This window comes from Spinacia oleracea, chromosome 4 (genome assembly GCF_020520425.1).
Source record: "Spinacia oleracea cultivar Varoflay chromosome 4, BTI_SOV_V1, whole genome shotgun sequence".
NCBI classification, from domain to species: domain Eukaryota; kingdom Viridiplantae; phylum Streptophyta; class Magnoliopsida; order Caryophyllales; family Amaranthaceae; genus Spinacia; species Spinacia oleracea.
The window spans coordinates 11,982,586-12,008,533 of record NC_079490.1 but is presented as its reverse complement, the minus strand read 5'-3'; the positions used below and the strand labels follow the sequence as shown (position 1 = coordinate 12,008,533).

Sequence of the window (25,948 nt, the reverse complement as noted above, 5' to 3'; positions counted from 1 at the left end):
AACTAATTGGATCTTTCTTTTGGTGCGACGCAGGCTTCACAAGGTTATATATGGCGTCTTTTTGGATGTATATAATCCTAGTTTTAAAGCATAAGTATTTTCGTAATATCGATTATGGTATTAGGATAGATAACGATTTTCATCCTCATTTTGATAGTCCTATCTTTTGCGGGCTTAAGGAAGATAGTTAGGAGGACAAGGATGATTTGCTCAGCTGATCTGATTTTTTTCTGGATCATGCTTGCTTTTGTTAGTATTAGGGTTTTTATCCCTAATTAATTAATATATATATATATTTCGTCGGTTTGCGTTAAAAAAAAACTATGTCCAAAATCATATGATCTAAATGATTACGTTTCCTTATTATTAATATATTTGCAATAACAAAATATTTTTTATATATTAATGTAAATGACTGCAATATCACTTTAAAATTTCGTGCAAAAAAATTACTCCCTCCGTCCCTTAATACTCGACCTGTTGATACATGTGAAGGGGGGTGATGAACAGAGGATGGATTTTATTTTGTACCTCTCGAGATGGGGGTTGAGAGGGGTGGGTATCGTTCCTATATCGTAGATGGAGGGGATAAAGATGAGAATTGTAGGCGGGTGCGGTTGTGAATACTCTGCCCCGTCTCAAAGTCATATCTAACTCAATAAAGTAAATTTTCTAGATAGGTGTTAAGTGATCCGATCATGAGGTTGACGGGGCGACTGTGCGAGTTTTAAGTGGGTATTAATATCTAAGTGAATGGCGGGTGAGATAACCATATGTTTGACACAAGTGGTGAATGAGAATGAAAATAATTTTATCTATGTACCCTTATTTGTTTAATTTTTTTTAATAAATAAGACATTGAATGAGGAATAACAAATTTATCCATCATTAATTATTTTTTATTTGGAGAATATCTATAAAATTTATTTTGATGATAATTATCTACCAGATTTCATACAAATTTATATTTAGATTATAAATCGTGCATCGCGCGGGTATTATACTAGTTTAGGGACTAAGTCATATTGTCATATTTGCCAACTTTAAGTTTTATGTTTTTGTATTTACCAACTTATAAAATGTAATTTCATACTTACCACCTTAATTTTATGAAAACTTTCGTATTCACCATTTTTAACAAATTTCATCCGATCTTTCATCCATGTGAGCTCCGCTTAACCGACTTCTTTAATTTAATTTCCTCCTTTTTAATAAGGTTTTCAATTAAATAAGTTAGGTTTAAACTAAAGGACCGAAAGTTGGATGAAAACTGTTTGGAGATGGTGAATAAAACATTTTATAAAATTAAGATGGTAAATATAAAATTACATTTGATAAAGTGGTAAAAAAAATCTGAAATAAAAAATGACGATAAATATCAAATTATATGATCAACTCATAATTTGGTACATATATTGTACAAGAATATATGTTAATTTTATAACAGGTATACTCAATCTTTAGAAGTTTTCGTTAAAAAGAATAGAAAATGAGAGTTGTGAACTTGTGTTGACATTTGGCCCAATTCCCATTAACGGAGAGATCTACACAAAATCAAAGATGATAGAACATTATGTACGTTATGTTAATTATGGAGTAACAAACAAACAAACACATGCATTAACAAACAAAAAAAAATGTCAATGCTGAAGATTCCACAATCCCACATATTTTGTTAGTGAAACATTAAAAAAATACTACCAATATTGGCAAGGATGATATAGTACATAGCAAATGGCATCTTCAAATTTATCGAAGGCATCAGATTCACTGGCGTATCTAGGATTTTGAAACAGGGTAGACACTTTTAAAAGAAATAAAAACTATAATTTTTTTAAAAAAATAAATAAAATGAAAATGACAATTTGCGGAGTACTAATTACAATGTTTACATAAAGTTTACCAATTTCACCGTTCGCTCTTATTTTATAAATTGTAAGATTTTAAAGATTATACAAGATAAATGTATACGGAGTATATCGTGTTATAAAAGCAAATAACAACAGAACTTTAAAAATATGCGAAATAGAAATTAAAATTCATATGAGAATATGATGTGTCATCCTTGAAAAAAGAAAAAATATATAGAATTTTAAATATTTGGCGAACTAAAAATAAGGTTTATATATTTAATCTGCAACATAAAAACATAGAGACAAGATGCTAGAATGGTTAGCAGGGAAATTGAGTTATAATATTGCTCCCTTTGGTCATGGGTTCAAATCCTACGTTGAACAAATTTGTAATTTTGAAATGTCTACCTAGTTTACACTATGCATCCGCCCCTGATCAGATTTCTCTCGTTGGAAGGGTTTTCTAAATAATTTATCCCTCTTGTCTAGAAGCAAACTTCAAATTTGTCAAGAAAAAGGTTTTGTATATATACATATATGTAGTGTTTATTTCGAACACGGCACACGGTAACCATCAAATTAAATCTTGCAACAAATTAATTTTGGAATTGGAATCCTAAAAGTTTAACAACGCAAAAACACTTTATAACTTGTATCATTCACAAAGGTCAACAAAGATATGTTTTTCCATGCTCACTAGAGCTGAGGAAGAGGGTCTATCTTTTTTTTTTTTTGACATAGTCACATAGGCAACATGGTCTATCTTTAGCTTTTTCCGTTTCTTATTCGATTTAGTTCTTTTATTTTTTGTTTTCTTATTCGATTTAGTTCTTTATTTTTTGTTTTCCTTGTTCGTTTCATGATTTTCATCGTATATCAAAAAAAAAAACTCCACTAACAGCGTCTATTATACCACCTGACTATGAAGTTATTGAGAAGATAATTTTCTTTAAAGCTTTAGTATTTCTCATATTAAATTGGAATATAATGCGTTAGCTCACTTGGTGGTAACCGGTAAGATGAGACACTAGTGGTAATTCCGAGTATGTTTTTATTAGTTCATTTCACCAAAATATTTCAACTTTGACGGAAATTAATTTAAATTTATAAAAAAAATTACGCTATTGTTTATTTCCTACTGTACCGACGATTATTATTGTGGTCGGTTATTTCTATATAGAAAAGGATTTAACAGTGGTAAATTAGAGCTATCGTAAACCTCTCCACAACTTCAAAGCATTATCCGATTGCAAATGGACAACTAGAACTAGCAAGCAAATAATGAAATAACCAAATAGTAGCACTTGCATGTATATGATAGATCTTTAATTACCTTCATATTGTTTAAAGGTGACCCAATTTGAACAAAACATCGTTGTATCAACTCTAACAAGCACGGGAGTTAAATGATATGAAATCTCTTTTCCCTATTATTGTGGTCGTTTACATACTACTACCTCTGTTTCAGAAAGTTATTTACGCTTTGGAAAATGTGTCCAAAGTATGAAAACTTTGACCGTAAATTCCCACTATTATATACATCAAAACGTTACATGTAAAATCTTGTTAGAATGGTCTCGGTATGTACTTTCAGAATATCAACTTTTTATAATTTTTCCACGTACGAAATTGGATATATTAGTAGTTAAATACTGCATTGGAGTTCGTGCAAATAGTAACTGTAAAGAACTTTCTGAAACGGAGGTAGTAATAACTTTTCATTTAATTCCGAGAGTGATAATTGTGGACTTGTGGTTATTCGATTATTCCTACGCCGTATTTAAATTTTAAATGGCCCAAAATCCAATTAATTGATCTTTACGTGCTTCAACAACTCTAACACGTGACATGGATGGTGGATTTAGAGATCGACCGTTGATGTACGTTGTACATATAAAAAACTTGCAAAGTTTTGCTAGCTAGGAGTAGGCTGAAAAAACACAAATGTTAGTTAATCTATTAAGAATTTAAGAGCATATACTTACGTGGAATTTAGCTTTGAAATACTTTGTGTATGAATCGTCCTTTTCGGCTATAACGTAACATTGACTAATTTTCCATTTTATTTTGTTATGTATATTTCCATCACTTGTTCCTATAAAATGAAAATGATGAAAGGATAAAAGAGGAATAAAGATGACGAAAAAATAGTGATAAATATAAATTACAATAAACCCTTTTGGTATTTTTGGTATAAGAACATTATATATTTTATTAGGAGAAACGACCACATGACACTAATTTTTATTACATCTATCGTTAATAATAGACAGTCATTTCTATTTTCCACCCACACGAAATACACTAATATAAGATTACAGAGTAGCTTATAAGGCTAATGTGTACCATTATAAGTGCCATTTTGTTAGGCTCCCTAAATAGATATGAGCGAAAATAGCAACGACCAACAAATAAGTAACAAGACAAAGAATGTCTGTAAATTGCATGAATATCATACTCTTCCTCCCTGTCACAGATTTGGAAAAGTATTTTGACTATTTTCCACACACAATTTCGAAAAATAGAAGAAAATAAATGAGTGCATATTTTGCTAGAATTTTTACGAACAATCCTGTCCAATAACCAGGTCTAGCGATATTCTTTTTAACTGCACTAATGTCAATACCATTGCAACAAACAATTTAAAATTTTCTCTCCCCCCTTTTCTCCAAAATGGCAACCCCAACACCCCAATCTCTTTCCCTACCTTTTAAAACACGAGTACAAGTCACATTACTCAGCTTCGTCATTGACGGCGTCCGTCGCAACAACGGCACCATCAACCGCGCTGTCGTGAAGCTTTTTGACCGCCATGTACCTCCCAACCCAATCCCACACAAGTCTGTCTCCTCTCACGACGTCGTTTTCGACCCTTCCAACAACCTCTGGTTTCGCCTCTACGTCCCTCACCATTCCGCCGCCGTTGCATCACTCCCGGTCATCGTCTTCTTCCACGGAGGCGGGTTTTCCCTTCTCAGCGCCGCCTCTAACATTTACGACGCCGTTTGCCGCCGATTTTCCCGTGAACTAAACGTCGTCGTTTGCTCCGTCGAGTACGGCCTCTGCCCGGAACACAAATTCCCTAGCCAATACAACGACGGATACGCAATCCTTAAGTTCCTCGAAGAACCTCAGAACCGTCTCGGCATCCCACATTGGCCGAAGAATGCTGATATATCAACCGTCTTCCTTGCCGGAGATTCTGCCGGCGGTAACCTCGTACACTACCTTGCTGTCAACTACGCCAAATCATCCTCCTCCTTCTCTCACCTTAAAATCGCCGGAATCATCAACATCCAACCGTTTTTTGGCGGGAAGGAACCAGCCAACTCGGAGATTGAACTCGATGGGATGCCGTTAATTACGAGGGAGAGAAGTGAATGGATGTGGAAGGCTTACTTGCCAGAAGGGGAAGATTGGGATCATTGGGCCGTGAATGTAAGTGGGCCCAACGCAATGGATATAAGTGGGCTTGAATTACCACCCATGTTGTTATTTACGGGCGGGTTTGACCCGTTAAAGGATTGGCAAAAGAGGTATTATGAATGGTTGAGAAGAAATGAGAAAGATGTGAAGTTAGTGGAGTATTCTAATGCAATTCATGCATTCTACATTTTTCCTCAATTACCTCAGGCTGATTTGTTGTTTGCTGAGATTAAAGACTTTATTAACATCCAAATTTCTAAAGTTAGGTTAAGATAATTAAAATTGGGTTGTGAATTTGTTATGTCATTCTTACATATTGTATAATGGTTAATTACTAACTTATCATCTTTATACTTAAATTAAATCACTTTGTTTATGTTTAAGGAAAATTTGGTAATATTAATCCAACCTTTGGCGGATTTTCTTTTATTAATCCCACCTACGACATATTTTTTAATAATCCCACCTTTATTACCCGACGACTTTTATTGGGCTTAAGTGGCCGGTAATCGGTGAAAAAGTCAACGAGATGGTGATGAATTGATGATGATGACTGAATATATCGAGAGAGAGTACTGCCATGTAGAGAAATAATGCCGCTTACAACAGTTTTATGACCTGTTGGGCCCAATAAAAGTTGTTGGGTAATAAAGGTGGGATTATTAAAAAATATGTCGTAGGTGGGCTTAATAAAAGAAAATCGGTCAAAGGTTGGATTAATATTACCAAATTTTCCTATGTTTAAAGCTTGTTCATCTCTTTCAAAAAGACGGTACATCAATCGTTTTTTTTTTGTTCTTGTTTAGATTTCCTCACATTATTGTTCTTGATGGTTACTTATGTACTTCATCCGTTTTTGTTTATATGAGATAATTGGATGTTGGACACTATTCATACAAACTCCTTTTGTGATTTATAGTTAAGAAAAAAACAGAGTCGTGTGAGACTGTAGGGTCTTATTAATTTCGTCTCAATAAACGTTTTTAAAATATTGCAATTTTTTATATTCGTAATTGAAGATATTAATTTTTGAAATCGTGCATTGACAAACATGTTTAAATAATTGTGTCATTTAAAAAAGAACAGATGAAGTATATATGATCAGAACTGGAAATCGTTACGAACCCACGGTTTGGAATCGTAACCTAAACAACATATAAAACAATTCTAATTAATGTGGAGTACCCAAAATGATAAATCGGGACCAAATAAAAACAGGTCATATGCACGACCTATAAAACAATTCAAGGTCATTTTTTGAAATATAACTATATAACTATAGAATTTAAATTTACCAAAATTTGTCATAAAGGACCTTAATTTTATAGTCAAAAATTTGTGGCAAATGACCTTTCTAAAAAAAAGTTGGGAGAAAGAGTACAAGTCAAGTTTTTTTTATTATGAATAAGGACGAAAGCCCATTTTTCAGTGGTCAACGCTAATTTTCCGACGTTGACTGATACGTGACCGTCATGTGGCTCATTTTTAACAATTTTTTTAAAAATGAATTCCCTCCAAATACCCCTATTTCCCCCACTAACTCACTCATCTTTTAAAAAAACTTAGTTTAATATATCTCCAAGACTTGATTGATCTCACTAGATGTTTCTCCACCTATCAAGTTGGGTGTTAATTGGATAATTGCAGGTACAAAATCAGCTATCAATGGGACATTGTTACAATATACGGAGTATATTATATTTATGTTAATATTGTAATATTCTAAATATATGTAGTTACCTAATTAGCCTTCCCTTGTGTAATATATGTACGATTGAGATTAATGAGAATACTTGAGACATTGAGTCAATTTAACATGGTATCAAGAGCTAAGGTTGAAAAACCCTAATTTTTCTTTTTTTTCTCTAATTGCCGCACAGAGAGATTGAGAGAGGAGAACGTGAGCAAAAACCATGGCCAACGATGATGATCAATCTTCGTCAGATCAATCAGTCGACCTTGATTACTATCTGGGTTCGGGTGATGGACCCGGGATTGTGATTACGCCAGTCAAACTACGTGGAGCATCGAACTACGACGAGTGGGCTAAGGCCGTTCGACGTTCCTTGGTGTCAAAATTCAAATTTGGCTTCATAGATGGTTCAATAACAGAACCTACATCATACAAAACCAAGATGAAACATTGGATTGCTGTCAATTCCATGGTGGTTTCCTGGATTACCAACACTGTCGCAGAAAATTTGAGGTCTCAACTTGAGGATTTCGACGTTGTAGAGGAGTTATGGACGCATTTGAGGAAGCGGTTTTGTGTTGTAAGTGGGACACGCATCTGCTACATCAAGACTGCTATTGGGGCGTGTAAACAAACGTCTACGGACACTGTTACGGAGTATTATGCGTGTCTGTCCAAGCTATGGAAGGAGTTGGTGATGTATGCACGTGTGCCGAGGTGTACGTGTGGAGCGTGCAAATGCAACATTGCACAACAGGTTGGTGATATACGTGCAGAGGACCATTTGCATTATTTTTTGATACGGCTGGACGAGCCCTACGAAGCCATTCACGCACAACTTTTGGCACAGGTGCCATTGCCATCTGTTGATGTGGCGTACCAAACCGTCGTCAATACGGAGAGCCTTCGAGTTAAGGAGGGACAGGCAGGACATAATGTTATGGCCTTCAAAGTTGAGGCACGTCCCAAGCAGAGATACGGGGAAGGTGAGAAGTTATTTTGCCAGCATTGTAATCGTGAAGGTCATAGTGAGGAGACGTGTTATCAGATTATCGGGTTTCCCGAGTGGTGGGACGAGAAGAAAAGAGGAGGACGGGGCCCTGGGCGTGGTGGAAGAGGCTCGAGTGGTAGAGGTAGGGGTAGTCGACCCTTCACACCTAGCAGCAGCATTACTGTGCGTGCAAATGATGTGCAAGGTGGGCTGGTAGCTTTGCGTCGAGCAATACTACACAACACGGAGGGGGAGCAGGGACACAAGGCCTAGCAGGCGTGTCTAATGAGCAAGTACAGCAGATTCTTGATCTTCTCAGTAATAAGTCCCAATCTAAATTGTAAGGTAATATTGATTCTAGATGGATAATAGACACAGGAGCCTCAAATCATGTGACGGGAATTTTGTCGATTTTGAGGCATGTTCGAACCATACACAATAATCTGGTTGAGTTGCCGGATGGAAAACTCGGAAATTCGAATCAATTGGGTTCGGTAATTTTGAACGGTGGATTCAAAATTGATAATGTTTTATTTGTGCCAAATTTAAATTGCAATTTGATTTCTGTAACTCAATTGAGTGACGAATTACGTTGTGTCGTTGAATTTACTAACAAAATTTGTGTGATTCAGGACCAGTTGACGAGGATGGTGATTGGCGTGGGTGAACGACAAGAAGGACTATATTTTTTCCGTGGGGTTCCGCAAGTGAGGGTGCTAGCAGTAACATGTGTGGTCGATCTATGGCATGAACGTATGGGGCATCCGTCGGAGAAAATACTGAAGTTGATCCCGCCAGTGAGTAATTTTAGTAGACAGAATAGTCAGATTTGCGATGTATGTCCTCGTGCAAAGAAATGTAGAGAGAGTTTTCCTAATAGTGATAACAAAGCTAATAGTATGTTTGAATTGGTTTACATTGATTTATGGGGTCCTTACAAGACAATTTCGTCTTGTGGGGCGAAATATTTTTTGACCATTGTTGATGATTTTTCTAGAGGCGTGTGGGTTTATTTGATTAGTAATAAAACAAAAGTTGAGTCGATTTTCTTGAATTTTATTGCTATGATAAAGCGCCAATTTAATAAAGTTCTCAAAGTTGTTCGTAGTGATAATGGGACGGAGTTTAATTTCTTACAAGGTTATTTTTTCAAATCTGGGATACTATTTGAATCATCTTGTGTAGGCACTCCTCAACAAAATGGGAGAGTTGAGCGTAAAAATCAACATATATTGAATGTGGCTAGAGCTTTACGATTTCAAGGCAATTTTCCGAAAAAGTTTTGGGGTGAATGTATTCTTGCTGCGTCATATTTAATAAATCGTACGCCTACCCCCATCCTTCAAAACAAGACACCAAATGAGATGTTGTTTGGTGAATTGCCTTCTTATGAGTCTATTCGTTTAATTGGATGTCTATGTTATGCGTATAATCTACGGAGTAAGGGAGATAAATTTGAGTCTCGAAGTCGAAAGTGTGTGTTCTTAGGGTATCCGTTCGGAAAGAAGGGGTGGCAATTATATGATTTGGAGCGTCGGGAGTATTTTGTTTCTCGTGATGTACGGTTTCATGAACGTGTATTTCCCTATGTTGAGGAGGTTGGTGTGTTGTCCGTTATTGCGGGTCTTGATGAGTTGAGGGCTACTGATGAAGATGTGGCGCATTGGGATAATGGAGTGGACAATGACTTGGGTAGTGGCCATTGCGTTGGTGAGGGAGCTGGTGTTCGTGAGTTGAGGGATGCTGCTGTTGGTGAGATACGGGAGGCAGAAACTGCAGGAGATGGGTCGCGTGTGGGTGAGGCGCTGCAGCCTGGGGGAGAGGCGCTACAGCCAGGGCGTGAGGCGCTGCAGCAGCCGCACACTGAGGCGCTGCAAATGGGACTTGGTGAGGCGCTTCAACAGACTCGTGTGCCTGATGACGCACAACAGGGAGTTGTGAGGGATGCAGGGGCTGTGAGGGATGAGAGTACAACTTCATTGCGACAACAAGGGGATGTTGTAGGGGAGATTGAGGTGTAACAAAGACGGGGTAATGAAGAAGAGTTGGGGCGAGGAAAACGGGAGAAGTTTCCTTCGACAAAATTGAGAGATTGTGTACTACATACAATACGGAAAAAATATAGTACTTCTGATAATTCGCCTGCAATGTCATCTTCCTCAGGTACTCCCTATCCTATCACATATTTTGTTAACTATGAACGTTTTTCGTCAAAACACAGAAATTTTATTGCAGCTTTGCATACAGAAAAGGCACCTAAAACATTTAAACAGGTTGTCCAACATGAGGGTTGGAGAAAGGCAATTAATGGCGGCAGAAATTGATGCACTTGAGGAACAAGGAACCTGGACATTAGAGAGCTTGCCTGCAGGAAAGAAAGCACTCGGGAGCAAATGGGTGTACAGTGAGAAACGTGATGAAGATGGTAACTTACTCAGACTGAAAGCAAGGTTAGTCTGTTTAGGAAATCATCAGGAGGAAGGGTTGGATTACAATGAAACATTTTCTCCGGTGGCAGAAATGGCCACAGTTCACACTTTTTTGGCAGTTGCGGCTGTTAAAGATTGGGAGGTGCACCAAATGGATGTACACTTTCTTGCATGGTGACTTAGATGAGGAGATTTATATGAAGATCCCACCTGGAATTCAGAAAGATAATACTAACAAGGTTTGCAGGATGAGAAAATCATTGTATGGCTTAAAACAGGCACCCAGATGTTGGTTCGAGAAACTGTCTGCAGCTCTGAAGGCATACGACTTCAAACAATCTCTTTCCGATTATTCATTGTTCACGTTGTCCAAGGGTGAGCTGCAATTGAGCATTCTTATTTATGTGGATGATATGATTATTGCAGGAAATAATAAGTTCGCATTGGAGAGTTTCAAAGCATATTTAAGTGAGTGTTTTAAAATGAAAATTTTGGGTGCTCTGAAGTATTTTATGGGATTAGAAGTGGCACGTAGCAAACATGGATTTTATGTTTGTCAACGGAAATATGCTCTGGATATTATTTCGGAAACTGGCTTGTTGGTGGCGAAGCCTGCAGACTTTCCGATGGAGCATAATCATAAACTGGCTCTAGAAGACGAAAAGGAGTTAGCAGACGGTGAAAAATACAGACGCTTGGTCGGCGACTGATATATTTAGATGTTACGAGGCCAGATTTAGCGTATTCAGTTCATATCTTGTCACATTTTATGCAGACACCACGAGAGGAACATTGGGAGGCAGCGTTGAGAGTTGTGCGGTATCTGAAAAAATGTTCGGGTCAAGGGATTCTTTTACGTGCTGATAGTGCATTACAGCTAGAAGGATGGTGCGATTCGGATTGGGCAAGTTTCCCGGTGACTCGTCGCTCGTTGACAGGATGGTTTGTGTTACTTCGTCTTTCACCTGTGTCTTAGAAAACTAAGAAACAACATACAGTTTCCTGTTCATCTGCAGAGGCAGAATACCGATCAATGGCGGCATTGACGTGTGAATTAAAGTGGTTGAAGCAACTTCTTCGAGATCTGAGAGTATCGCAGAAGAAAGGTATGAGTATGTTTTGTGATAGTCAATCTGCATTGCATATTGCACAGAATCCGGAGTTTCATGAGCGGACAAAGCATATTGAGTCGGGGTTGTCATTTTATTCGAGATGCAATCAGAGGGGATCATTTGTCCTTCGTATGTGTCCATGAAGGTTCAGTTAGCGGATATTTTTACCAAGGCATTGGGGAAGGCGCAATTTGAGTTTTTTCTATACAAGATGGGAATTCGAGATCTTCATTCTCCACCTTGAGGGGGGATGTTACAATATACGGTGTATATTATATTTATGTTAATATTGTAATATTCTAAATATACGTAGTTACCTAATTAGCCTTCCCTTGTGTAATTTATATACGATTGAGATTAATGAGAATACTTGAGACATTGAGTCAATTTAACAGACATTCTGTAAAGATGATCCTGATTCCAAGAATTCACCTACCTACCTTTTGTATTTTCTTGTTAACAAGGCACCCTGACCAAGCATGGTAAAGAAATTTCAACAAAAAGTTAGTATCACCGTTTTTTTGCCTCAAAATTGTCCCTACTTGGTTATCTATAGTTCTCACATCCTCCAACCAATTTCTCACTTAGGTCCTCCTAGCTTGGTTGAGAGGTTCGGTGCTAAGTTGCTGAGGCATCTAATTCTAGAGGGCGGAGAGGCGGCATGCTTTGATGTGTGAGCAAACACATCACAACGCCAAACATGCACTATTTTTTAAAAAAAGAGTACATGTGAGGGGGTCGAAAAAGCACGAGGCTAATGCGTGACCTCGTCCCTCGTGGGTGTGACGTTTCTTTTTGTCAAATCAAGTGTAATTGGATTTCCTGTGAGTTTACACCAATTGACTAGTAATATAGGAGTCGCCATTCAGTTTTTAACGACAATGAGAAAAACTGACAAAACCCAATTATCGTGACATAAAGGGAGTGCAATTATGTTTGACCACGACGGCCATAGGTTCCCTTGTGATCCTTGGTGTGGGGATTGCTCAACGTACACCCGCAGGGTAGAGATTGAGGGTTCGGGGGACTGTAACTACCGAGAGGAGTACTCGCTCTTCGATAACTCTAGAGGCAAGATTACTAGCTCAGCATAAATAATTGAAGGGACATGCGTTAACTATTAAACTAATCTGAATTGATTTTAGCAATATGCAACACATAATACTAGATCGATCGTGATTATCATGTTTAGATTGATTTAAGGGACCTAGCATGATAGTTCAATTGTCCCAGGTATTATCTTTGTTAGGCATGATAGAACAATCAGATTAATAGTTTAACAATTTTATAAAAGGGCGAGGAAAGCGATTAAATCATGCGAAGGGACACATTACGACGCGCCCTTGAGAGGTGCGTCATGGTTCTCAGAAAACTAACCACTTTGGCTTTGCTATTTCTCCTTTTATTTAACGAATCTCAAGTTTCCGGGCTTTATTCTTCAGCTACAAGGGACAGGATACGTTCTGTTCGATTTTTGGATCGATTGCGACAGAACGCGGGATCAATTTCGCAGCGTGAGGCTTAGGCTTAGGGGTTGGAGTCAATACTCAGAATATGAATTGTGTGTGTTCTTTCACGTCGAATTTGGGGCTGTATTTATAGGGAAGAGTTCGTGGAAAGATAGAATTTTAGAGCAATAATCCAAGAAGAATTAGGAGAGAACACGTACCCAGGTAATTTCAGCGTCAGGGCTGGGCGCCGAAGATTTCGGCGCCCAGAGCCAGGCGTTGAAAATAGGGTATGGGCCGTATTTCCTTGTCAGATTTGGACTCGTGGAATACGAATTCTTTGAGACTTATCCGAGTCTTTTAGTGCGTATTAACTTTATGACGGAATGCGTCTGTGTAACACCCTAATAATTCCTTGCTTTTATAAAACCATTTTCCCACTTAAAATAAAGGAATTACTAAAGCATTACCGCCACCGTGATAACGGTTAAGGCTATTACCAGATTACGCAGCGGAATTAAATGTCAAATAACTTTTTAAAAACCATAATTAATAAAATATCGAGGCCTCCTACAATTTGGAACCATAATGACCCAAAACCCAAAGTATAAGTAATTCAAATATTTCAAACATAATTAAAATAAAGTTAAACAAAATAGTTTCGAGGAACGAAAACATGCAACTCTCTCAATCATCCCAAGCCACATGATTTCGATCGTACTTGATCTACCAACCTGCTATATTATTCTACTCTCCAACAATGCAAGTGCAAATGATGGATCGGGTCATTAAGGCAAAGGCCATGACCGGAAACACACAAAGCACATAGTCAGCAAAAGCTGAGTACTTACAAGCATAGAGTAATGAAACTAAAGCATGCATCACTCACTAAATACTAATCGACATGCAAAAGCCATATAACAACAAATCAAACAAACATGAGATACAAGACTCGACTCTTGACTCGACTCTTGACTCACAATTTAATTAGAATAAGCTTCGAACGGGCCAAAAGAATAATCCACAAAGGGAAAAAGGTGATGGGAGCCAACCAAACACCAAATATAAAAATAATAAAATCGGGCCATACCGAGTTTCGGGCCATACCGACGGAATTCCTGCGCATAATATAACTGAAACAACGTCTTGTATAATTAGTAGGAGTACGAGCTTTCCGGCAAGACTCCCCCCATTGTTCATACTCAAGGTATATACGTTCCAAGAGTTTGGAAGCTTGTTCCGGTTGCACTTTACGTTTATTAATATTTTAATAAAGGCGAACTCAAGACTCGACAACATGCATACATACAATTAATAAACGACAACCAAAACAATCTTATTTTAATGCCTTAAGACTTGTGATCAACCAAGCAAGACACTTGTGATATTACTACCATGTTCCTCCTCACCAAAGTGAGACTCCATATCATGCATATTAACATGAGGGTTGTGCCCTTGCACGACAAATCCTAATTCATTTCATGCATAATATTCCCAACTGAACCCTACATGTGCGGTGGCTTACGTGAGCTAACCCTTCACATGTGGTAAAATAAATAGTACAACGAGGTACAAATAAATGGCTCAAAGTATGTTAGACATCCCGCACAATAGCATACAAATAATTAATCCACCCCTTGCATGTGAATTGAACCATACATGCATAAATATTGAACAACATGATTGACAATGAAATCCATACTCATGATAATTTCAACATGCTTGTTCAACAATTAATTCAATAAATCCAACATCACAAAACACATGCTCGTTCACCAAAATAAACATGATTTCACATAATGTAATTCACATCATCAACAATCATGTAATGTCATTGACAAAAAGGTGTGGTCTCCCTAGACTTGTACGTACCTTGAATACCTAAGCGTAGGGGCCACTTTGCAATAACGAGCACTCAACTAGAAATCACCTCCTATCATCAAAATAATGAAACTTAAATTATTTCCATGTTCATTAAATTTCCAGCAACTTTATAAAATTTAAAACTTCCTTTAGACTTTAGAATTCAATCGTTTTTCAATAATAAAGTCGTCTCAATTTGTAAAATCAATCCCTAGTACAAAAACATACTTTTTCCGCCTTTAAAATCAATAAAAATCTACACTTTCAACCTTTATTCAAATCTGAAAATATAATTGATTATCATAATTAAAATCATCACCTAATTATGCTAATCAATTGACTCATTAGGTCTAGGTTAAAACCCTAACTTGAAAATCCCAATAACACTAGTTTAATATCATAAAAATCCATGCTTTATTAAATAAACAAATCTGAAAATTCATTCTTTAATAATTAAAACAAACCTAATGAATCACAACACACAAATCCTCAAACCACGGTATTCATAACCGGTTCCCAGCATTTTAATTACTCAAAACAATATTAATATAATAATTTAAAATACGGAATTTAAATAGAATAGGTCAGGAAGAAGAGAATTATACCAATCCGGCCTATAGCACGGAACAATCACGAATTAGGGTGATTGGGCGAAAAAGGAATTGAATTACGAACACGAACAACACACACACACACACTTCGTGTGTGCGCGCGCGCGGACGAAGGAACAAAGGCAGCAGCGCTTGCGCGCGGGACAGGGCACACGGCACGCTAGGCGTGCGCGCGGGAGCAGGGGCGAGAGCAAAGGCGTGCGCGAGCACGCGAGCAACAACAAGGCACAGCAGCAGCGCAACAAGGCTGCGATCGAGGGACGAGAGGGGGAGTGAGGGAGTGCTGGGCGCTGGGCGCGACAACACACGAGGGCACAAGGGCAGCGTGCGGGGCGTGAGGCCGAGCGCACGAGGGCACGAGGCAGCGTGCGGGGCGTGAGGCCGAGCGCACGAGGCACGAGCACGGATGCGTGCGTGCGGACGAGAGAAGAGAGGGAGAGGAGTGAGGTGCAAGAAATCAAAAAGGGGCTTTATGAAATTTTAGGGGTTTATTTAATGATGGGTAGTCCTATTTATAGGCTTCCTAATCCCTTGATGGGCTAGGCTTAGGATATTTGAGTTGGGCTTAGAATTAAATGAATTGGGCTAGCTTAGGATTTAAATTAAACTGTTTGGATTGGGCTTGATTAATAAAACGAACTGGACTTTTATTTAAAACCCGAAGCTTTTAAAAATCGTTTGCAACTCATTTAATTTCCCGACTCAAGAATTAAATTCGTTTCGCAATTAATTAAAATAATAACTATTCTAATTAATTAAAATACATTAAATACATTTAAATATTATTTAAATGCTAATAAATCGTAAAATGCTTTATAAATATAATAAAATATATTTATAAATATAAAAATACGAGGTATTACAGTCTGGGCCCGTTACGAACTCTAGGCTCGTTAGGATTTTAATTAATACGTAACTCTTATTTTCGAATTATACTAGGAATAGGATTCCTCTTGCAAATTCTATCTCTTTTAGGATTTATGTCGGAGTGCAACACCTAATTCTGACAGGTTTCTATCTTTTATGTCTTGCCACTTTTAGCAACTACCCGTTACGGGAGTTACTATTTTTAGCAGGTTTCTATAAATAGCAGGTTCGGGTGAAATGAAAAGGGCGATTGAGATTCGTTATTTTATAGGAGATGCGTTGCTAAGTGGAGATTTATGTTCTCATCATCGAACCTTCCCTTTCGGGAATGGGGACAAAAGTAGGTGTCTACAGTACCATTTCGTCAAACAAAGTACCATTTCGATAAAAACATGTACCATTTCTTTAAAAGCAAAGTACCATTTCGTTAAACAGAGTACCATTTCGATAAAAAGAGTACCATTTCATTAAAAACAAAGTACCATTTCGATTAAAACATGTACCATTTCATTGAATTTTTTTGCTGTTATGTTTTTACAAAAACATAAGACACCGCGATTTTTACTTCCTCTCTAATTCTACGTCTTGAGCTTTGCTGTTCAATCGTCTTTTTCTCTACTCTTAGGTGTTAACATTATCTTTCAACTCATTGGAGTAGTTCAACCAACAAGGCAACTTGGCAAAGAATTCCATTATGTTATTTGCAGGTTCGAGACCCTTCCATGTGTTTTCCAGCAAATTGATGTAGCTCAAGCCAAGAGCATTTCCCAGAACAATCAGAAACAACAACATTGTTGCTGCATCAATAACGTAAAACAAGTGTTTGGGAATATAAACGACTTATAACTCATAGACACATGGGTCCTACATGATAGGCCCAGATGGACATGGACGTAAGTCAGATACGGATATCAAGGAAGACCACGGAGGACGACCCACAAGGGCCAGCCGGCCCATAATCTACAGAGTTCGTCTAGTTGTACTTTTATGTACGGATTGACTCCAAAACCCTAATAGAAGTCTGTTGAACGAGTACTTCGTGTAACCCAAGTAATCTACTTACGGTTTTCCAACTTATAAATACGTATGGATGCATGGTAAAAGGGAGGCGGACAAAAAAACACAAAATCTAATTCTCTCTCTAGCCAAAAACCTCCGTCTGACTCTAGCATCGGAAGGAGACTCCCGAAGACCTCTCGTGGTCCTAGTCGTACGACTCGTTAATCAAGGATCCCTTGTATTTATACCGAAACAATTTGGCGCCGTCTGTGGGGATTCGAACAAAAAGCCAACAAGAAACCATGTCTAGTGGAGATTATGATGGACACGTCCGTACCGACTCTACGAGATTTGGGGAGAACGACTACCACCAGGACCAACTCATGGCTAACACGAAACCCATAGGTCTTGATATGACCAACAAGGTATCTAACGATCAACCAATGGTGGAAACCCCTGTTGTGGCCAACCTGATTGCTGAAAACCTTCCCGAGTCCTCGAATGTTGCACCAATCACGCCGCAACAAGTGGCCGGCTGCATGAACTTGATGAAAAACCTACTTAAGGCCTTCTCTCAGGCCACGACCCCTTATCTGAACCAACCTAGGGTGGAACATGTCCGCCATGAGAATAGGGTAGAGCCCTCCAGGAAAACCCTAATTCGGCACAAGACCGGGGAGACAAGATCTCACTGCAAAAGTAACGTCTGGAGAAGAAAGGATTCCCCAAGCCAAGCGAGGAGACGTTTTCCCCCTAGAGGATCTGTCCGAACTCCTAGAAGTTGGGAACACCTGAGAACAGATTGGGAGGAGGGAGAATGGAATAGCAAGAACGCCAGAGAAAAACACCCCTCGTGGTTTGTGGCCGAGCAAGAAGAATCATCCGGATCCTCTCACTCTGAGTATGCTCCGAGGAGACAGAGAAGGACACGAACGCCACCTAAGAGGATTGAGGATGGGAAACCCAACCTACGATCCGAGGTGGTGCTCCCACCACCAAGATACTTCGAAGAACGATCCACCACCAGGGTTCAATCGCGGAGGCCATCACCGCACAACGAAAGAGGTCGCCCTCTCACTCAATCATCAATTGGCCGATCACCTCCAAGAAGGGAAAGGTCTAGGCACGACGCCGGAGGACACGTTAGTCAACAACACCCAAGCGAGATCATGATCCCAAAATATTCCCCTTTTACTTCAGGGATCCTTGAGGAACCTCTCCCAAGGATGAAACTCCCTAGCCATATCAAGTATGATGGCTCCACAGATCCGGACGATCACATAGCTGCGTACGAGGCACATATGTACCTATACACCGCATCCTTAGCAGTATGGTGCAAGTGAATCTGGCTACGCTAAGCGGTTTGGACTAAACTTGGTTCAAGAAATTGAAGGCCAGGTCCATCCGCAATTTCAGACAGTTGTCGAAGCAATTATGTGAGCACTTCGTCAGCAACAAGCGCAGGGAGAAGCCATCAGCCAAACTATGAAGCGTGAAACAGCAAGGGGACGAAAGCTTAAGAGACTATCTTGGGCGATTCAACCGGGAAGTTGTGCTGATACCCGATTTGAAGTCTGACGTCGCCATATTGGCTTTTACTCATGGCTTGCGGAAAAACACGTATAGAGATTACCTAGGGAAGAAGAACATCTCTAACCTAGGAGTTTCTCTTGAAAAGGCGGACGAATACATCGAGATTGAGTTGCCGAATCCGACCATGATGATTACGTCCAGCCACAAAGGGCAGACTCCAGGAAAGACGACAAAAGGGAGAAGGGTAATCAAAGGAAGAAGGACAACCGAGAGAAACATGAGAACGACGGGTATGACAGTTACACACCTTTGCTCGTTCATCGATCACAAATATTTGCCATGAACAAAACTGATGAGAAGTGGCAACGCCCTCGGAAGATGCATTTCAAGAATCGGGATCAATCTAAATGGTGCGAATTTCATGACGACTATGGCCACACGACCGATGAGTGTCTAGATCTCAAAAACAAACGTGGAAGACCTTATTCGGCGAGGCTACTTTAAGTAATACAAGGCTCAAAGCCGAAATTAGAGGGACATGCAGGAAGATAGAAAGGAAGAGAAAGATTCAACCTTTTAGTGACAATAATCAAACTCAAGGATTTATTGGAGTCTAGATGCAATCAACGTGGATGACCAAGAAGTCAGTGAGCCAACCGATGTCAAATTGGTTGTACTGTTCAAAAGATTCCGACCAAGTGAAATTTTGGTATGTCAATTTTTAGTCAATTAATAAAATAAAGACCAACATTCTGGAGTAGATGCATCCATCTTTTAGTTGTTCTTATTATTATTTTATGTATTTGAGTGGTTATTTGTGATTAAAGAAATAAAACGAGCTCGCGTTCGATCGTTATGACTTTGACATTAGTAAAAGGGATTTCATATTAGGTGATTAAATGAGTATGTTCAAGATTTAATAATTACGCATTAGCTTTAAGGGATAAATATTTTAGTTAAATACTTTATTAAAAAGACAGTTGTTCCGGTGTTGTAAAGATGGAAACAATGGGCTTCGAATGAAGGCCCTTTCGTATGTGTTGAAGATCTTGCTTGCTTGAATGAGTCGAGTCCGAATTCACCTGCACAAGAGCAAAGTCACTAGCCTCGGGGGTGTTTCCGAGGAAAGCCCCTCCGATGCCTAAGTAAGAACGATGCTCGGATTCTAGAGAGAAGTTCTCTAGAAGAGTAGTCTTAAGGCGATAAATTGGACGTACCTTGAGGTGTGAGCCTTGGCGGCCTATTTATAGTGTTTGCATAATAAATTCCCATAGGTCATTTATTGCTATTGGGCCTTGGGCCTTGATGGATGGCTGACTAGCCATTGGTAGGTTTGATGTTGTTGTTTAAAGCCATTGGGCTTTGGACTTAGTGGCCCAATTGAGAATCAATTGGGAGCCCAAACAACATGCCCCCCAGACCCGGTCCATTTAGAATTAAATGGGTGGGTTTCCAGTTGTCAGAAGTCCAAAAGTTCCCTCTCTCTTTTTTTTGAAAAGGGATGATTTGCATTGATGACAAGTGTTGGGATTTGCATTGTGTCGTGGAGATCGTGGGTCGAAAGGAAGTTGATACGCTTCCCTTTTCTATAAATACCGGGCGCTAAACTTCCTTCAAACTTTACTTTCTCTCTCTTTTAAACAAACTTCCTCTCTTTTCCCGGCGATCGCGGTTTTTGAGTTTCTTCAGATCTACGAAATTCGGCCAGCTTTAGACTTCGGGAACTTGTGTTGTTCGTTTTATCGGCGAATTCCGCTTCGGAAAAAGGTAATTTGTTTCTGAATTCTCCTTACTTCTTCGTTCTTCCTTCTACTCCTCAATCTAAACCCTAGACCGAGAATTCGCGACCATGGCAAAGAATAGGGGCAAAAGTAAGTTCGTCGTTGGCTCCTCTAGTGAGAGGGAGAATGTGCCTTCGGGAAGGGTACAGAAAACTTCAAGGGGTCGGCCTTCGGAGAGGCCGGTGGAGAGGCGTTCGACTGGTTGGGATGCTTCTAAAGATGATGTTGTTGGTGGGTCTGGCGTGTCCGAACGCGCTACTTCTGGTAAAAAAGCTGGTTCTTCGGGTGTACGTTGTTCTTACCCTTAGTTTCCAGTTCATTGGACCGAAGTTGATCCGAAGGGCAAGTATGCCCCGATCCTGCATGAGACCACCAAGATCGGCGGTCCGTTGGAGAAATCGGTCAGTGGTGACTGGTTGGTGGAGGCGAAGCTGGGGAACTACCATCGAAGGGCCAAGGAGCTATACGGAATCCAGCACGCCTTGGGGTACTGGTGTGAGCTTCCCGATCAGGAGCGTCCTCGGGTGACTCATCCGCCGAGGGGATTCATCTCTGTGTATACTCATCACTTGGAGAACGGTCTTCGTTTTCCCTTGGATCCATTTATTTCTGAGCTCCTGGTGTCGTACAACATCAGTTTGGCCCAACTTACACCCAAATATATGAGGCACATCATCGGATTTAGATGGGTGTGCGATTTTGTTAACTTTCCCTGCTCTGTCGCCGTTTTTCGGGATCTCCACGATCTGTCTTTCAATCACGCTTCCAAGGGGGATGGGTATGGTTGGTGGACCATCATCAACAAAAGGTCCCGAAGAAAAGGGGAGCCGAACTATATTACGGCATACCCTTACCTCAGTTCTGACCATAATTGGAAGACGGAGTGGTTGCTCGTTCGCGTGCCGACGGATCCGAAGCATCCCAATTTTTATCGCCCTCCGAAGTGGTTTGTGACTCCTGATCCTTATATGGGAAGCGTGGCTGCTCCGGATCGGAACCATCACCACTACGTGGATCTCCTCCAGTGGTTTTTGGCTCGGGAGGACAACTACAAACTGCCGTCTAGCTGGCTCCCGAACCTCAACTATATCTTGCGGGAGGACATTCTTGCTGTTGCCGGTCTCAGCAGGATTTTTGACAGGGGTAGGTGTCTTTCGGCTGGGACCGTGTTTCAGTGAGTTTGTCCTCCTCCTTTTTGTCTCGTTTTACTGACTCGTTTTTGTGCTTTGTTTCTGCAGAGTACGGCTTTAGCTGCCTTGATCCTGTGATTTTGGGCATCTGTTTGGATCTGAAGACTATTCACGACTCGGCTCCTGATTACAAGTTCGGGAAAGAGAATCCTCGTAATCCTCGCTTGAAGGATTACGTGTTGTCTCCTTCGGGTGTTGCTCGGATATCCGAAGTTCGAGCTGATCCGTGGGATTCTGCCTCCTCTCCCGAAGCTGTTCCAGTGGAAGGTCGTGCTTCCTGATTTGAGGACAACTTCAGATTCGGTGAGTGTTTCTATATCCCGACGTTTTTGTTTGTCTCTCTTTTTGGTTGGCCGTCGGCTAACGTCTTGGTCCTGGACCATCTTTTTAGGGTCCTGGGACTGACGATGTGCCACGTGTCGTTCCTTCGGTTTCATCTCCGGCTCGGATAGATATCTCTTTATCTAGGAACCGGGTACTTCACCCTTTTTTTTCTTTATTTCTTCCTTTGTCTTCTTTTAAATTTATTGACCCTTGGTCTCCCTTTTTAGGATCAAAGGAAAAGGAAGGGTAGCACTCTTCTGAGGTCTTCTGCGCATCCGAAGAAGGCGAAGGCTTCTCAGTCCTCGGAGAAGGTATTTGCTCTGACTTGGAGTTTTCTTGTAGTCCGTCTTTCCCTTTTTTCGAAGCTGATCTTTGAACGCTTGTTTTGTAGGAAACGGTTTCGGAAGACATGCCTCCTCCCAAGAATCTCCTTCACTTCATGCCCTTGCCAGGGCAGAAGTTAAAGAGTGTGGTGGTTGCGGAACCGCCGCCCGTGGATCAACCGTTGGCTGAGGAAGATACCATCCCCTCTCCGCTGAAGCCGTCTACTGCTTTAGGGATCGAGATCCAGGATATCACCAAGGTGATGGAGGCGATTGAAGCCGACCTTGTTCCTGGCTCGGATGCCCCTATCGTGGCCGAGCAGAAGAAGGAATCTGCTGACGTTTCTCTCGAAAGAGAGAGAAGTCCAGATAAGGAGATGGTGGACCTCACAGGCCCCAATGTTGAGGTTCCCGAGGCTGAGAAGGAAGTTCCCTCTGCTGAGGAGGAGCAGCCCGAACAGGGTCTGACGACGAAGAGGCGCCACTCGACCTTGGGCTCTACTTCGACCTCGGCCTTGGATAGATTGATCCATGCTGACCCTTGCTCGGATGTTCCGCTGAAACGGATCCCCGAGGAGGTAAGGGAGGCGATGGCTCGCTATGCTAGGGCTCCGGTTTTGGGGGAGAATCCCATGGCTCACGTGGGATCTTTGGTGGGTCCCGAAGCTGCTCGGGAGAATCTTCTTCGGGCCAACCCGCAGTGGAGGGTTCCTGGAGCTGAAGAGAGGAACCCGGCTATGATGGCCCAGTACTATCTGAATGAGGTAAGTGTTGGATTTTCTCTTTTGAGTTGTGTTTTTGTTTTATGTTTTTCCTACTTTTTCTCATCTTTCCTTCGCTCCCAGGCTGTTTTCTGGTCCTCGTTCGCTTCCGAGTGTAGCTCGGTTGAGGAGAGACAATTGAGGAGATATCAGGAGGCTTATGCTCGTGATATTCCTATCTTGGACCAGAAGGCTGGGCAGCTCTTCTCCGAGCTGGTGGAGGTCAAGCAACTGTACCTTCAGTACAGTCGTGAGGCTAGAGCTTCAGCTGAGCAGATCGGGGCCGAAGTTGGGAAGCTCACCTTCCAAGTCGAAGAGGATGCTGAAAAAATAGCTTCCTTCGACAAGGAGAGGAAAGAAATGGCCGCCAAGTTTGCGAGCGAACTTGAAGAAAAAGACAGACTTCTCAAGGAGATGATGTCTAAATTTGAGGCGGCCGAGAAGCAGAGCCAGGATGCGGAGGCGAGGCTACATCAGTTTGTCAAGCACCGGGAGATAATTCAGAACCAAGCTGACAAGGTGCCTGTTCTCCAGCTGAAGATCCGAGAGAAGGATGCAGCCATTCGGAAGTTGGAGCAAGAACGAGTTGACCTCTACACTGCTGATCAGTGTAGAGAGCAGTATTGGAATGGCATCCTGGGCGCTCGGCCCATGTTTGCGAAGCATATGCCTCATTTCCCTTGGAATGAGAAAGTTCCTCTCTGGATGAGGGCCCAGGATCACTTGGTGGAGTGCCAGGCTGATCGAGACGAAGCTGAAGCTGAACGCCAAGCTGCTCTTGCAGAGGCTCGGGCCCAGAAGGCGAATTCCGAAGGTGACACTACTGCTGGGGGTTCTTCGAAGGACGCTCCCCTAGGGGCTGCTCCTGAGACTCCCAAGAGTTAGGGATTCGGGCAGTCGTCTTCTTCAGAGTCGGTCGGTTCCAGTTGAGGACTTCCGAATGTGTGCTTGCTTTTCCCCCTTTTGCCTCGGCGCTGCGTTGTACTTGTTTCTTTTTGCTTTCTTAGTACTTCGGTAGGCCGGTATTGTCTGTTGATGGCTGCCGATTTTAACTGTTTCATTTTGTTTTCAATTTTTGAGGGTCCTCGGGTATGTACCGAGCTGTTTGATGTATTTGTACTTCCCCCAAATATTGAATGAAAAATGAATGTTTGTTACTTGGCTGCCTCTTTTCAATTTTTTGTACTTCCGCAGTTTTAAGTCTTTGAATCCGTAGATTTTCGAGCTCTTCTTTCTGTAGACTTGCTAAGAAACCCTTTGACTTTGCGAGTTCTTCAAATCCGTAGATCTGTTAAGAGACTCTTTAATTTTGCGAGTTCTTCAAATCCGTAGATCTGCTAAGAGACTCTTTAATTTTGCGAGTTCTTCAAATCCGTAGATCTGCTAAGAGACTCTTTAATATTGCGAGTTCTTCAAATCCGTAGATCTGCTAAGAGACTCTTTAATTTCCAGACTCTTCAAATCCGTCGATCTGCTCAGAGGTCTGGATTGTTCTTCCGATCTCTTGTGGTTCGGAAACCTGGGCAAGAGATCGCTAGTCTGCCTCTTAGTTATGACTTCGGCGATCCGTGGATCTAAGCCGAAGTTTTATAACTTGACTCGAGCGACTGTTTGTTGCGAACAATGTTTATCTGGATATCGCGAATCCGAGGATTCTGGACGATTCCCTGAAGTGTATGATTTGGTCATTTCTTGCATTTTATCAAGGAATGGGCAAAGTCAACCTGCTTTTAGTCTCGGATTGATCAGATCCGAGGCTGCATGTATATATAAAGGGACAATAAATATAGAGATAGGTTTAATGAAACACATGGTGCCAATGGATTTCCTCTTCTCATTAAACAACTTACTTGGCTTACAGACAGAGATCATACAAAATATTTCTTGAGAACATCGGTATTCCAATGGTTCTTCAAGATTGTTCCATCTAATTGTTTCAGCATAAACGTGCCTGGCCTTTTTTCGGAATGGATGATGTATGGTCCTTCCCAAGTGGCTGAGAGTTTGCCATGGATCCGTCCTTTCTGAACCGAGGCGGCGTTTCTGAGTACTAGATCACCGACTTTTAGGGGTCTAGCGTTGACTCTTCGGTTGTAATGCTTGTTGACCCTCTGCAAATAAGCTGCGTTGAGTGTCCTCGCATCGTTCCGAGCTTCGTCTAGTAGGTCGAGAGCTTCGGACAGAAGTTGGTCGTTGCTTTCTCCTTGGAGCCCATCATACCTGTTGTATGCCTGGATCCTCAAGCTTTCTGTTCCAATTTCCACAGGGATGACAGCTTCGGATCCATATACAAGGTGGAACGGTGTTTGCCCGGTAGCTTCTTTCTCAGTGGTCCGAAGGGACCATAGCGTTCCGGGTAGCTCTTCTAACCATTTGTTTTTGTCATCCTCGACTCTTTTCTTGAGTGCGTTGAGGATGAGTTTGTTAGCAGCTTCGGCTTGCCCGTTGCTTTGTGGGTGGCAAACTGCCGAGTAAGCTAGGTGTATGCCGAACTGTTTGCACCATTTTTGTAGCGGGGTGTTGTCGAACTGTTTCCCGTGGTCGAAGACCATCAGTCTTGGTATGCCGAACCTTGTGATGATGTTCTGCCATATGAATTTGCGGACCTGAGGTTCGGTGATGGAGGAGGCAGCTTCAGCTTCGATCCATTTGCTAAAATAGTCGACTCCTACAATCAACCACTTCTTCTGGTTCGTAGCTGAGGGGAAGGGACCAATGATGTCTAACCCCCACTGTGCGAATGG

The 25,948-nt window shown here is 40.9% G+C and overlaps 2 protein-coding genes across 2 annotated transcripts; both read left to right on the top strand.

Moving 5' to 3' along the window:
* Positions 1-4,296: 4,296 nt before the first annotated feature.
* LOC110792080 (probable carboxylesterase 18) lies at positions 4,297-5,624 on the top strand. Its single transcript, XM_021996891.2, has one exon. The coding sequence runs from the start codon at positions 4,527-4,529 to the stop codon at positions 5,553-5,555; it is 1,029 nt and encodes a 342-aa protein (XP_021852583.1). The 5' UTR covers positions 4,297-4,526; the 3' UTR covers positions 5,556-5,624.
* A 1,568-nt stretch (positions 5,625-7,192) lies between these two features.
* LOC130471322 (uncharacterized) lies at positions 7,193-9,984 on the top strand. Its single transcript, XM_056841376.1, has 2 exons — positions 7,193-8,176; positions 8,596-9,984. The coding sequence occupies exons 1-2, from the start codon at positions 7,193-7,195 to the stop codon at positions 9,982-9,984; spliced, it is 2,373 nt and encodes a 790-aa protein (XP_056697354.1).
* The last annotated feature ends 15,964 nt before the right edge of the window (positions 9,985-25,948 follow it).

What these genes read in the sequence shown, in the direction of transcription:
- LOC110792080 (XM_021996891.2), top strand. Translation starts at nt 4,527, where the DNA reads ATGGCAACCCCAACACCCCAATCTCTTTCCCTACCTTTTAAAACACGA.
- LOC130471322 (XM_056841376.1), top strand. Translation starts at nt 7,193, where the DNA reads ATGGCCAACGATGATGATCAATCTTCGTCAGATCAATCAGTCGACCTT. An exon ending in ATGATGTGCAAGGTGGGCTG is followed by an intron (nt 8,177 to 8,595) that starts GTAGCTTTGCGT and finishes TGTGTGATTCAG; the next exon opens with GACCAGTTGACGAGGATGGT.